The sequence below is a fragment of the Vicugna pacos genome, chromosome 23 (genome assembly GCF_048564905.1).
Source record: "Vicugna pacos chromosome 23, VicPac4, whole genome shotgun sequence".
NCBI classification, from domain to species: Eukaryota; Metazoa; Chordata; class Mammalia; order Artiodactyla; family Camelidae; genus Vicugna; species Vicugna pacos.
In genome coordinates, this window is record NC_133009.1 from 28,531,833 (window position 1) to 28,545,096 (window position 13,264).

At 38.1% G+C, this 13,264-nt stretch overlaps 1 protein-coding gene across 1 annotated transcript in view; it reads left to right on the forward strand.

Moving 5' to 3' along the window:
* USH2A (usherin) overlaps window positions 1-13,264 on the forward strand; it is a 698,253-nt gene that overhangs the window by 320,941 nt on the left and 364,048 nt on the right. Inside the window, exons 29-31 of the mRNA XM_072948735.1 lie at window positions 33-236; window positions 360-440; window positions 3,206-3,400. Of these exons, the coding sequence (XP_072804836.1) occupies window positions 33-236; window positions 360-440; window positions 3,206-3,400 (480 nt within the window). The remainder of the gene's footprint in view (window positions 1-32; window positions 237-359; window positions 441-3,205; window positions 3,401-13,264) is intronic.

The following is a 13,264-nucleotide window of genomic DNA, read 5'->3' on the forward strand; positions in this document are numbered from 1 at the left end:
TTATGTGATACTAATCCCTTACTATTTGCTAGGTTTCGGTGGTTGCATGAAGGATGTTAAATTTGCACGGGGCGCTGTCGTTAACTTGGCATCTGTGTCCAGCAGTGCTGTCAGAGTCAATCTGGACGGATGCCTATCAACTGACAGCGCTGTTAACTGCAGGGGAAATGACTCCATCCTGGTTTACCGGGGAAAAGAGCGGAGTGTCGACGAGAGTGGCCTCCAGCCTTTCACAGGTAATGTGAAGGTGCTCTAAGTTAAATGTTCCATGTCCCCTACCCATCCCCCTTCCCTCCCCGCCACCCCGCTAGTCTACAGGAGTCATATTTTAACCTGCCCACTTCTTATTTCCATTGAAGAATACCTGTATCGAGTAATAGCCTCGCACGAAGGAGGTTCAGTGTCTAGTGACTGGCGTCGGGGACGGACAGCAGCAGCAGGTAAATAGTATTCATCTTAAAACGTGTGTGTGTGCACAAATGCATATGCTTGTGCATGTGCAGAAAAGGAAAGACTACTACCCTGGAGCAAGGAGTAGGTTTGTAATCTTGTGACAGAGCATGCCTGGGTTTGCAGAGGCATCTGTCATTGGTGAAAATGCTTTTGATTTTTCAAGTATTTAGGAAGTATCTGTTCAGGCTTGATTCTGTCCTCTTCAGATACAATAGGAATTTAGTTCAGGTTGTCTTAAAGATGCAGTATCTACTGTAATTTATCTAAGAGTAGGAAGCCTTTACTGACTGCCTAGACTCCTAGAAGCTGAAGTCAGGATTGCCCTTAGGTGGGGGTGGCAGCCTCTTGCCTCTCTGGTGAGAGTGCATCTGAAACCTGCACTCCAGTTGGAAGCAGCTGTGTCTTTTATCACTTCATGACAGATGTTTGCCATGGTGTGAACTATTAGGATCTTAGAATGACTCTCCCAGGATAGAAATTGCTGAGTGGTCTAATTTTTTTTTTCTTGAATGGGAGGGGAGACAACTAGGAAACAGACTACATCAGATCAGATAACGGATTTGTAAGTGCTTTGTACTTTTGACAGGACCACAGAATCTCTCCACGTAGTACCATCACGCAGAGGCATTCCTTATGAAAAGTTTTGCGAACCAGTAGCCTTCCACCATTTGGGATCAGCCATTTGTCAGCAAGACAAATGCATTTCCATATGGTTGACACTCAGGCCTCCTGAAGACAGTTCATCTTTAGCAAGTCACAGTTTGTCTAAAGCTGTGTTTTTTTTTTTATCAAGATATTTTCTCATCCTAATTATCAACAACGGGTTACTAACCTAGGCATATTTGAGGAATTTTTTTTAATCTAAAAGATAATTAAACACTGAGATGGGCTACTATTAATTATTTTCAAAGCTCTCTGTCTGCAGATTGTCCAGAAGAGGACAACTTGACAGTTTTCTAGGATGATTTAAATCATCATCTATTTATAGGCAAGACAATGAACTGAGTGATCCTTTAAAATCCTTTTCAACTTTAGAGCTTGGAAAAAGCTCTGATGTAAAATATTCCTTTGTTACTAGCATGTCTTCTGCCCCTGTTTCTTACTTCTCTACTTTATTATCAGATATACTATAAAGCCTGCTTCCAGGCTAATTGAGCAACATAAATAGATGAAATGCATCGCTTACCTAGCTTGATTGCCCCATTTTTTTAAACAAAGGGGGTTTATTTAGTTTATTTAACTGTACAGTTTATTTTTAGGGGGGTAGTTAGGCTTATTTATGTATTTATTCATGTATTTATTTTTAATGGAGACACTGGGGATTGAACCCAGGATCTCATGCATGGTAAGCATGCACTGTAACCCTGAGCTATACCCACCCCAGATTGCCCCCATTTTGAGTACCACTGAGAAAGTATGCAAATAGAGCTCTGAATTTATAGCAATGGTCTGACCACAAATTCTCCTGCCATAAATTCATATTTATAATCTGACCACAACACTGAGCAGCTACATGCTCCCAAGGGTTGGAGAATAATTGCACTATTTAATTATTTTTGAGTCAGTTTTGCTCTGTCCCTTATGAGAAGACCATCTGTTAGACAGTACTGTCCTCTGCCCTGCACCACATTTCAGAACTAATAAAATCAACATCACTCCCAATGTCCCATTACTTGCAACTTGATTGTGTGGCCAGTGTGTTTCCTATCGGTGCCCATGGTGTTTTACCTGCTCAGACAGTGGTTCTCCACCTCTGTGCTTCCTCCCATCCTTTATGTTCACTTTGTTTCCCTTGAAGCTGTCCTGTTTTATTGGCCTGAGCAGTAAAGTCAGAGCAAGAGGATATTTGATGGGGGAAAACCAGAGTGACCCTCCATCGACAGGGCTCAGGAGTCCAGGAGCAGTCAGAGCCCGCCTCTCATCCATCATCCTGCCAGGGAGTTCCCTGAGCTTTTTCTCAGTATCTCCAGCGCAGTCAGCTGTGATGAAGTTGTTACTGATCAGAACCATAGAAATAGCTAATAAATAATTAGAGGTTATGGATTTCCAAAATTAGGGGACTCGGCTTACAAGTGAGGTTTTGCATTCCCTTTAAACTTCCTCATTTTGTGTTCTTATTATGTGATATTCCAAAGAAAATGTCTCTGAAAATGATTTTGTAGAATCTCAAGGGCACCAGTTCCTCTACCCAGCAAAATACAGTTAGGGATGTATCCGGTATATCATATCTGGTAGAACTTTGCTTTTTTAAAAAATTAATTTGAGAAACAATTGAATTTGGAAAATGGGATCAGACCTTCATGTGCAATGCAATCACATTTGTGATATTTTTTGGCTAATACATTGAAGATATAAAAGTGTCAAACCACTATGTATAATAACAGTCTAATTATCTTGCTTCCAAGGGGTACATCATTAGGTTGTTTGAACTTGTTATCTGCCCACCATCCACCTCCTTCTTTATGAGTGATGTTTAAAACATGTCGGATACATTAAATGTTTTTGGAAAACCTGGACTAGACCTGAAAGAACGTCATGTCGATGGAGTTTTGATGGCTTTGAAATATCGCTTAAACTGAATGGCTCAAGATGTGCAGTCATATTAAATCAATGCTGGAAAGTTACAACTCTAATAAATTGTATTTATGCTAATGGTTGAGTCTGATTTACTGCTGCTGTTAAAAGTGAGAAATAGGGGCAGGAGTCTTCTCAGAACTGCCATTTTCCCTGTTTCTCTTTTATTCTTTCACAGCCCCACAAAGTGTGCCAACTCCCTCAAGAGTCCGCAGCATAAACGGATATAGCATCGAGGTGACCTGGGATGAACCTGCCATGGCCAGAGGTGTCATTGAGAAGTACGTTCTGAGAGCCTACAGCGAGGAGGATCCCCGGGAGCCCCGCGTGCCCTCCGCCAGCTCCGAGTCTGCCAATCCCAGCACCTTCACAGGTAACGGTGATGCCTTAAGGGAGCAGAACTTAGTAATTTTCTTTTTGTTTTTGACTTGAAATAAAAACACTCTTCAAAGCTTTTTCCCCAATACAATAAACATTCCTATATGTTGACTGATTAAAGAACAAGAGCTGTCTCTAATCATATGGACGCCTCCGTCCACCTAGGATGAAGAAGAGAATTATTTGTTTATGGGCTCTTATGGAGAGTTTTATTATGGGGATGATATTCTCTCTGCCCCCAAAAGAGCAGGTCACAGGGGGCTCTCATCCTTAATCGGATCCTCATACATACAGATAAACCTTTTAGAGATCCTGTGTGTACATACAGGACTGGCCCCCTATTTCACCATGCAAAAAATGTACTCTTTGGGGCTAGCCCAGGTTCACAGCACCATTATTTGTTGTAAAATTGTTGATTAAACCTGATTATGTCAAGGTAGAGGAGGATTAAAGTGCCAGCAGTCTGACTGGCAAACCAGGGAATCAATTCTGCACAGTGCAGCACACATGCTGGGCGAACCGTGTGGGATACACTCACGCACAGGTCCTGTTCTTGAATTTGTGCACGTGTAGCAAGACAGCGGTTTTCAGCCTCATGAAATGTTAAAGCCCATTTAAATGGAAAGTCAAGTTTAAGCCTTTGGCCAGAAAAAGTGTAATGCATCAACACATTTAATAGAAAAAAATTGTTTTCCTCCGTCAGATACTTTTATAACTTGAAAAATCATATGGATTTTAGAGCAGCCTTAATTGTCTTTCCAACACCTCTATTGTCAACCCCCTCAGCTTTTACTTCCTTTTTTAGATTCCTTAGAATCTGCAGCCCAAAGATACAACCAGCTTAAAAAAAAAACAAACCCTGATATGTTTCAAGTCCTTCATTCCCTATTTTACCCACGCAATATAAACCCAATCTGATTTCCCCAGGATGCACATGGCAGCTAAGTGGGCTGGAAAACACTAAGCAGTTTGTCACTAAAAATTCTCCCCATTTTCAGATGGACAATCAGTAATGACACCAGTTCTACCGTGTTTCTGTAGTAAGTTCCTTCTCCCTTTCTCCTCATTAAATATTTTTTATTTTTCCAAACTATCTAAAGTCTAACGTGCTGTCCTTATTCTACTCAGCTGATGGTCCTCTATATTAGATCATCTCAGACACCAAAACAAGCAAACAAAACCTCCAGAATCTATCAGAGAATTTCTGTCACTTTCTTACTACCAAATATATGCATTAATTGCATTTTTTAACCAATACAGTTGTTTTTAGGGGTTAAGTGAATTAATGAATACTAAAATATTTTAAAATGTTTTTGGCATATAATAGGCATTTGCCATGGTTCTTATTTTCATTTCTGTTTTTCACTTTTCTCTCCTTTTTTTCTTCCTGTTTTTACAGAGCTTCCCTTATCCTATCAAAAATAAAATCTTTAAAAGTCCTCTGGATCCCAACTCTTCCTGTCTTTTCAGAGATGTTACTGGTGGTCTCTCTTCCTCTCACTTACATTTTTCACCTCTGTCTCCCCGAGTAGTTCATGAGGTGTGGTCCTAGGACCTGCACCCACAGCCTCACCTGGGACCTCCTAATTAATGCAGGTTCTCCAGCCTGCCCTCACCTGCTGAATCAGAAGCTGTGGGGCGGAGCTCAGTTATCCCTGTTTTAACAAGCCCTCTTCATGTGATGCCGGTGCCTACCCAAATTTAAGAGCCACTGCCCAGCTGGATTCTGCCCAAGATCACTCAAACTCTGTCAAGTGCCATTGTTAAACACGAACAAACCCAAGCCAATTATAACAGTCTTTTTTTGTCTAACATTCTTTCCGGCTGTTGGTTCCTCTCTCCCCTTCCCAGGCTTATTTCTACCAAGAAGCACCTATGGTGTTGTCCCCTTTCTTCATTGGGTCTGATTTCCGCTCTCTTGCCTTGCCGAGAACACCAGCGTCCATGTTTAAGTATCCAAAGAGCACTTTGTAATCCTGGTGTCCCTGCTCGAAAGCAGTGGGGTTCCTCACCATTTCTCAGTATATTTTACTTCTCTGACTCTTCTGGTTCTCGCTCCTCTTTTCTGTGTCCTTTGCCCGCTCCTTCTGAAGCTTGACTGCCTTTCGGAGAACCTTAGGGTCTAGACCCAGGACCTTTTGCCTCTTTCTATTTTCCTGCAGCCTTGCTCCAGAAAGCTCATCAGTTCCCACCACATTCAGTACCATGCACACACTGTTGACTCCTAAATACACATCCTGCCCAGACTTGCAAATGTGTGTATCCAACAGGAATTTGGAAAAGTTGACATTTCTAGTACACCAATAGACATCAAATAACCTCTCAACTTAACCATTTTCAAACCTGAACTCCTGCCCCTCCTGCCTTCCCACTGTCAATAAATGACACGTTCAGCCACTCAGTTAATCAAGTATAAGATTTTTTCTCACCTTTTCATATTTCAAACCTCATATATCCATGTTTATTCATCCATTTTCCAAACTACGTGTTAAATTCATCTCTCTCTTCCCTTATCTACTGTTCAAGATGAACCACTGCAGTCTTCCCTGCACAGCTGTGACACTCTTCTTTTTCATTACCCCCATCATGAATCCATCCCACAGAGCAATTAGAGAGTCTCCAACTTTTGCTCTTACAATCAGTAGGATTTTTTTAAGTCTGCATGTAAATCTTTGGAGGAAGGCCTGACAGTGATAGTAGGATAAATCCCTTGAAATGGATCAGCTAGGTCAAAGGCTCTTAAAGTCATTATACAGTCTTGGACTTTGAAGTCAAGTAGACATGGATACAGACCTCTGCTACGAACCTTCCGTGTGCCTTTGGGGAAATTATGTATCCTCCTGGATCTTTCGTTAGTGTCTTCATCTTTAAAATAGGAGAATAATAGTTACTTCAGAAGAATATTAGAAGTATTAAGTGAGATGATATTCTAATACTTTTCAGCTGGGTAACCTTGGACAAATTAATTAACATCCCTGTGCCTCTGATTCCCTATAAATAAAATGAGAATGAAATAACTACCCATCTCATAGGATAGCTGTGAGGATAAAGTGAATCCATGTGTATGTAGAGCAGCAGTTGACTCATGGATTGCACTGTATAAATGTTAGCTATGAGATGTTTTGAAAGCATGTAGCACAATGTTTAACATACGGTAATTTCTCAACAAACTATAGTTATTTTTATGGTGCCAAATACATGCCCAAAAGGCTGTACAAAATGTAATCCCACTAGCAAGCAGAATGCAAAATTGCATATTTCATTTCATCCTAGTGACAAGTTTTACATTTAAAAGAAATTTTGTGGATTTTTGAAGTATATCAGTATATTGCTTTAATTTGGCTTATTTGACTACTGGAGACATTAGATATTCTTATTGTTTACTGGTAATTTGTACTTCTTTTATGACATACCTAGCATGTTCCATCATCAGTTCTTTTACTGGAAGATTCACATTTTTGTCATTGATTTAAAATATCTCTTTACATATGAAGAATATTATACTTACATTAGACTAATGTGCTGCAACATCCTGGTTTCTCACTTGTCTTTTATTCTGATTTGCATTTTATGTGCAGATTTTAAAGAATATTTTCTGTTGTTAATATAACAGCTTAAAAAATTTGTTAGTTTTCTGTGGGTAATTTGGGGGAAAAAAAAGCATACTCTCCATTCAGGGTAGACTAAAACTTGCTTATATTAGACATACCATATTGATAATATATATAATGCACATTCTCTGAATTAGTAATTTGAAATTTGCGGTATAATCAAACCAGAAACTGGGGTGCAGAGAGGCTTTTCAACTTACACCAGCTTTGCCCAAGACTTGGAAGGATATCTTGCTTAGAAGAGATTGAAAATCAGTACAGTAAAGTATTGGATATTACTAGAGGTTATTTCAAGCATGTGGGTGGTGTACAGAGAGAAGAAAATTAGAGAACCACTGACCAATTGTTATTTATTTTTATGTACCCAATCTGTTAAAAAAAAAATAAGGGAAATTCTCAATTATTGCAATTTTGTCAATTTCTTGGATTGTCAATTGTCAGTTTCTTTGGAAATTGCTTTTTTGTTTGTATTTTTCTACTCATTTTACATTCATTATAATATTTTAACCTTTACAGTCACATTGCTTTAAGCATATCTCTGTAAATAGAATCTAGTTTGATTCAACTTAAAAATCTCTATATTTTAGTAGGGGCCGTAACTCACTCACATTTGCTTATATAATCTATACACTTGTGCTTATTTCTGCGATCATATTTCATGCTTTCCAGTTTGTTCTTTTTTTTTTTTTTTGCTATTCTTTTATTTCTCTTCTTGCCTGCATGGACTATGAATTCTTTAACTTTCTTTCCCTCATGGGATTTTAAAGATGTATCTGCTGCTCACAGTTGTGAACTGAACAGACAAGGACATACATAGGAGAGAATCTTTAAGATTATGGAGAACTCTGGCATTGCCAGGTGGACTGTTATTGTGCAGAATCAAGATTTTGAGAGAGAGGAATATGACTCGAGAGACACCAAACCCAGGCTGAATAGTCAAAGTCAGAGAATTTCACAGTAAAGATTAAAGAGTATTAGGAAGTAAGGGACGGGGAGGGGGGTGGGGGGAGGTGAAAGTAGAGAACCAGGAACCTGGATCTGGTGGGGATGTTAGAATGTGGAAATGGGTTGCTGGCAGCTGCTTTGCCAGTGTGTTGAGATAACAAGTTACCGACAGAGAGGAAAATAGATAAAGTAAATTGTGAGTAGTTTTGCTATTGATCTTGAAAGTAATCCCCCGTTAGCATTTCTGAGGTACCTTTGTTGAGATTTTAATGTTTAATTTTTTGGTTGTTAAGAGTGGCATTTATTTGAGTAAAACAATGCTGATACTGGATGCACACAGCAATTTAGCTTTATTGGTTCACACAGGGTCCTTAACAATTAAGTTATCATAAAATGTGTTGGTTTCCTTTCATAACTTTTATTCCTGTTATATAGCAAGCTCTTTTTTCCTTCAATTTGGGGTCTTTCTTTGGCTTAGAAAGTTTGCTAATGTATATATTCTCATTTCTTCTGGTAGCAGTTTTCAGTATTGTTTATTTCTTCCCAGTTTGTCCTCTTCACTTTAACAGCCCAGAACACAGCTTGTCGAGTCAAAGTTCAAATCCCAGTTATGTCACCTGTTAGCTGTATGATCTCAGGCAAATTTAAAACATATCACTGTATCGGAGATTTCTTGTATATAAACTGGGGTAGAAACCTTCTTTGTGTTATAAAACTGTTGCAAATATAAAAAAATGAATGACCTACATAGAATATTTTGCTCATAAATAGGCACATAGTAAATGGTCAGTGAATTCATTGTTACCTTTATACTGTTCACTCTCTGAAGTCTAGATTATTTCTTCATAAATGTTTCCTTTTTCATTTTCTGATTTTTGCACTATTGATTCCGCTCTTTGAATCTTCTGAGATGATTTTTTTGTTCTTTTCTTTCAGTCTTTTATATGATTTGTATTTCTTCCTTATCCAGCTTACCTTGATTTCTTCCTGCCTCTCAAGATTATCTATTTTCATCTCTGTTGTTGACCACTCACCTTCTGTCTCTTGTTCAATGGATTCCAAGTTCTTTTTGATCTTATTAATAGCGTGAAACTGATGATGTTTAAGCTGTAGGGGTTTCCTGAATTAAATCCTCCCCAGAGCATGATCATCTTCTGTAATTTGAATTCTATGTTCTTTGCTCCTTTTGAGTATGAGATATTTTTCCTGATATTTGAGATTCCTGAGATATTTGATTAAATGCATCCCCTACCCACCTACCCTCACTTCCACAGTTTACTTGCCCTGTCCCTAAATTTATCTTCAGACTGGGTGTTTACTCAAGAAAATTAAATCCTTTTTACTGGACACTTACTAGGTGTTCATAAAAACAATCACAGGGCTTAGGATGGGGTCAATTAAGGTAGATTGCATTAGCTTCATAGCAATCTCTTTTTTTTAAATATATATTTGTTTTAATATTCTTTTTCATTAAAGGTTATTACAATATATTAAATATAGTTCCCTGTACTATATAGAAGCAACTTATTTTTAATCTATTTTTGTTTATAGTGGCTAACATTTGCAAATCTTAAATTTCCAAATTTATCCCTTCCCACCCCCTTTCCCTGGGTAACCATAAAATTGTTTACCATGTCTGAGAGTCTGTTTCTGTTTTGTAGATGAGTTCATAGTGTCTTTCCCCCACCCCTTTTTTTTTAGATTCCCCATATGAGTGATATCTTATGGTATTTTTGTTTCTCTTTCTGGCTTACTTCACTTAGAATGACGATCTCTAGGTCCATCCCTGTTGCTGCAAATGGCATTATTTTATTCTTTTTTATGGCTGAGTAGCAATCTCTCAAAGTTAGCACCTTTTTTTTTTCTTTATTTAGATTCCACATAAGAGTGATATCATATGGTATTTTTCTAAAATATAGGTAAAAAACAAATTTCTTCTGTATAGCACAGGAAACTATATTTGATATCTTGTAATAACCTCTCATGAAAAGAATATGAAAATGAATATATGTATATTTATATATGCATGACTGGGACATTATACTGTACACCAGAGATTGACACACTGTAACTGACTATACGTCAATTAAAAAAAAATACTGATGCCCAGGTCTCACCTGCAGAGAGTCTGACTTTTTGGTTTAGAATGTAGCCTGAGCATTGGAATTTTTTAAGTGTCTGCACGTAATTCTGTTGTAAAGTCAGCATTGGGAAACACTGTTCAATGAAGGAGTTTGACATCAGTGGTCAAGTCTCAGTTTTAGCCAGAAATTCTTCTGCCTCCTGACTGCAAGTTGCAAATGTAGGGGGGGAAAAGATAAATGGCTGTATAAAAATGATGAACTATTAAAAGTAGGTAGATGAAATTAGCTAAGGAAAATCATAGGACAACAAAAATCAAGTGAAATGATCATTGGAAAGAAATGGGAAATTGTGGTCAGACTTACAAAATGCAGAAGGCCAAAGGAAAAAGAAATGAATATTAACCAAGAGAACAGGAGAGTAGGGCAGAATATTTCCCATTCATGAATTTGGCTACCAGAGGATTAAATGAGATAAATCCCAGCGGCGTGGAGAGTCCAAGGGTTAACAGCCCCACTCAGGTACAAATGGGCCCCTTTGGGCCCACAGTCTGGATTCTCTGCCCTCTGAAGGCCAGGGTTCAGAGCAGGGAGTTCTTGCGAGTTCATTTTCTCAGCTGGAGCCTGAGGGTAGAAAGCCCTGCAGTTATCACTCCAGTGTATCTTCAGACTTGTTGCAAAGGGCTCCAATTAACTCTGCGTAGCATTTGCTGATTTTCCCTCCAGCCCCGTTAACTTGCAAAACTGCTGCCCAGAGAGACAGGCCTGGCATTTCCCTTCAAACCCATGGCTGCTCAGAAAGACCCTTCACAATTTGATTTGAAATTATGTCAAGAATGAGCAGATTCAAGACTGTGCCCATGTACAGTTTTTCTCTCTTTCCTTAAGATGCTTTAACATGTAAACTTAATGATCAGCATAATTAATATAGCACCTGGCATAGTGTAGAAATGTAATTGGTACACAGAAGCTATTTTCTCAGTTTTGTTACTGCATTAGATTGTCCTAAACTCTGGGAGTTATATTCCTTTTTCAGATAATAATAATTAATCATATTTATTACTTACTACAGTTTAGCTGATGAACCAAATACTAATAATCTTTCACATGACTCAAATCTAAATTTGTAAAAAAATAAAAAAGATGCTTTAATTTATAATGCAATTGATAATATAGCTTTTACTACAAAAACTGGTTCAGTCCTCATATATGGTGGACATTAATCTTCTTGTGCCTGAAAAAAAAAAGTGAGTTCCATACTGGGAATCTCTCATTTGTCTGTCTCTTCCACAGCTAGTAGTAATAACTAGTGATTCTCAATTCTATGGGTCATATGGTGATCTCTGGATTGCTTATAAAAGATAAATTCTTGGGATCCATGCTTAAGAGCCTATATTTAGGGGCTAGGGTTTAGAAATCTGCCTTTACCAAGTGTTCCAGTGGGTTCTCTTACAGACATCCGTAGACCACATATTGAAAACCACTGGGTGAGAGGAGTGGCCAGGTGAGATGGGATGGGTTTCATCTGCAGGGCTTGAATTTATGCCTGCTTTGTTTGGTCTTGCCCCTTGTTCCAACTGCATTAGCTTTGTGGGCAGAACAGCACAAGGGCAGCTGAAGAAACAGAGGCAATGTAAGGCGGGCCTCTGACCTTTAGGGGCAGTGCTTCTGAAAATTGCCAGTAAAAGAATGTGAAAATTACATAGGATCTGGGTAAACTGCAGATTTCTGATTCAGTAGGTCTGAGAAGATGGTGAGATTCTGCATTTCTAACCAGCCCAGCTCTCCCTCTCATCCCCTAGGCCATGATACCCACTAGAAAGGCAGAGAGTTCACCGTTTATATATGAAATACAAAATGCCTGTTAAGTTCAGAGAAGAAAGAGACCAGTGCAATTCAACATGTGAAATATAATTGTCATCTCATACTGGAGTCTCATCTCTGTGTATTTAAGTTACATACATTTAATCACACAACTTAGAAGCGAGGAAGGCATGAAAAATAGAGTGGAAAAATCTTTGAAAATAATCTCACAGGCAAAGAATGCAGTCAAGTCCTGAAACTCTCAATATCTGTTAGAAGGAAAGAATGTGTGAATAATTTTAGGGTTTCCCAACAATCGACAAAAAAGGTGAAACATTGTGGGGGTGCCTATAAAAAAGAATGAAGAACTCAGAACCTTAGAGAACCATTTATTAGTGAAGAGTTAGAGACATACACAGAATCAAATGTACAGCACTTTATGGGCCATATAAGGAGTTGTCAAGGGGACTTGGTATATCATAAGTGATTTTTACCTTATGCCTGACTTTGGAAGTTAAACCCAGCCATCAGTCCTTCTGTAAATCTGTAAATAACACGCTACTCTTCATGTATATGCGTGTGTATACGCACATATATACACATATATTATGTATATGATATATATAATTATTATACTTACCTGAGAAGCCTTTAGATAGATGCTCTTAATAAAAACCTTAATACCATGCAATTTTTTTTTCTATTCAACTGAGAAATCTTACTCTACAGTTGCTGAAACTACCTGTGAACGCTCTTTGTGCCTCATGCTATTACTCCAATAGACATTAAGCTCCCAGAGGGTGAGTGTCATGTTTTATATTTATTCTAAGTCTTGTTCAGTAACTTGGCACAAGGTAGGCAATCAGTACACTGTTTTTTAAGGAATGAAGGAATGCAGGAATGGATAAACAAACCAATGCAGCTTTTTGCTACTAACTCTGGAGTTAACATAGTGTTACCATTGTTTTATCCTGCTGGATTGAGTTTTGATCTACTGCTTCTGATGAGTCTCAGCAGGGCTAATTTTATGAACTAATGTGTAGAACTACCACAACTTATATATATATATATATTTGAAACTTAATATACATATTCCCAATGGAAGAAAATGTTGTTAGGATAAATGGAATCTAAAGATTAGTTCCAAAACTTGAGACTTCATAATGGAACTCAAGCACTATATATTTGCAATTAAAAATAATGGAAGCCAATACTGCTGCAAAGCTGATAATGTCACAGAGCAGAAAATATTCATTTATTAAAAACAAAAACATGGTCTACTGTGTTGCAGGTTAGTGCTAGATCTTACCTTGGCAATTTGCTTTTTTTCCCCCTAATTTTTAAAATGATTGTAAAATATAGATAACAGGCAGCACTTTATCTAAAGTATAATATTATGTCAAAAAATGAATGTTTATG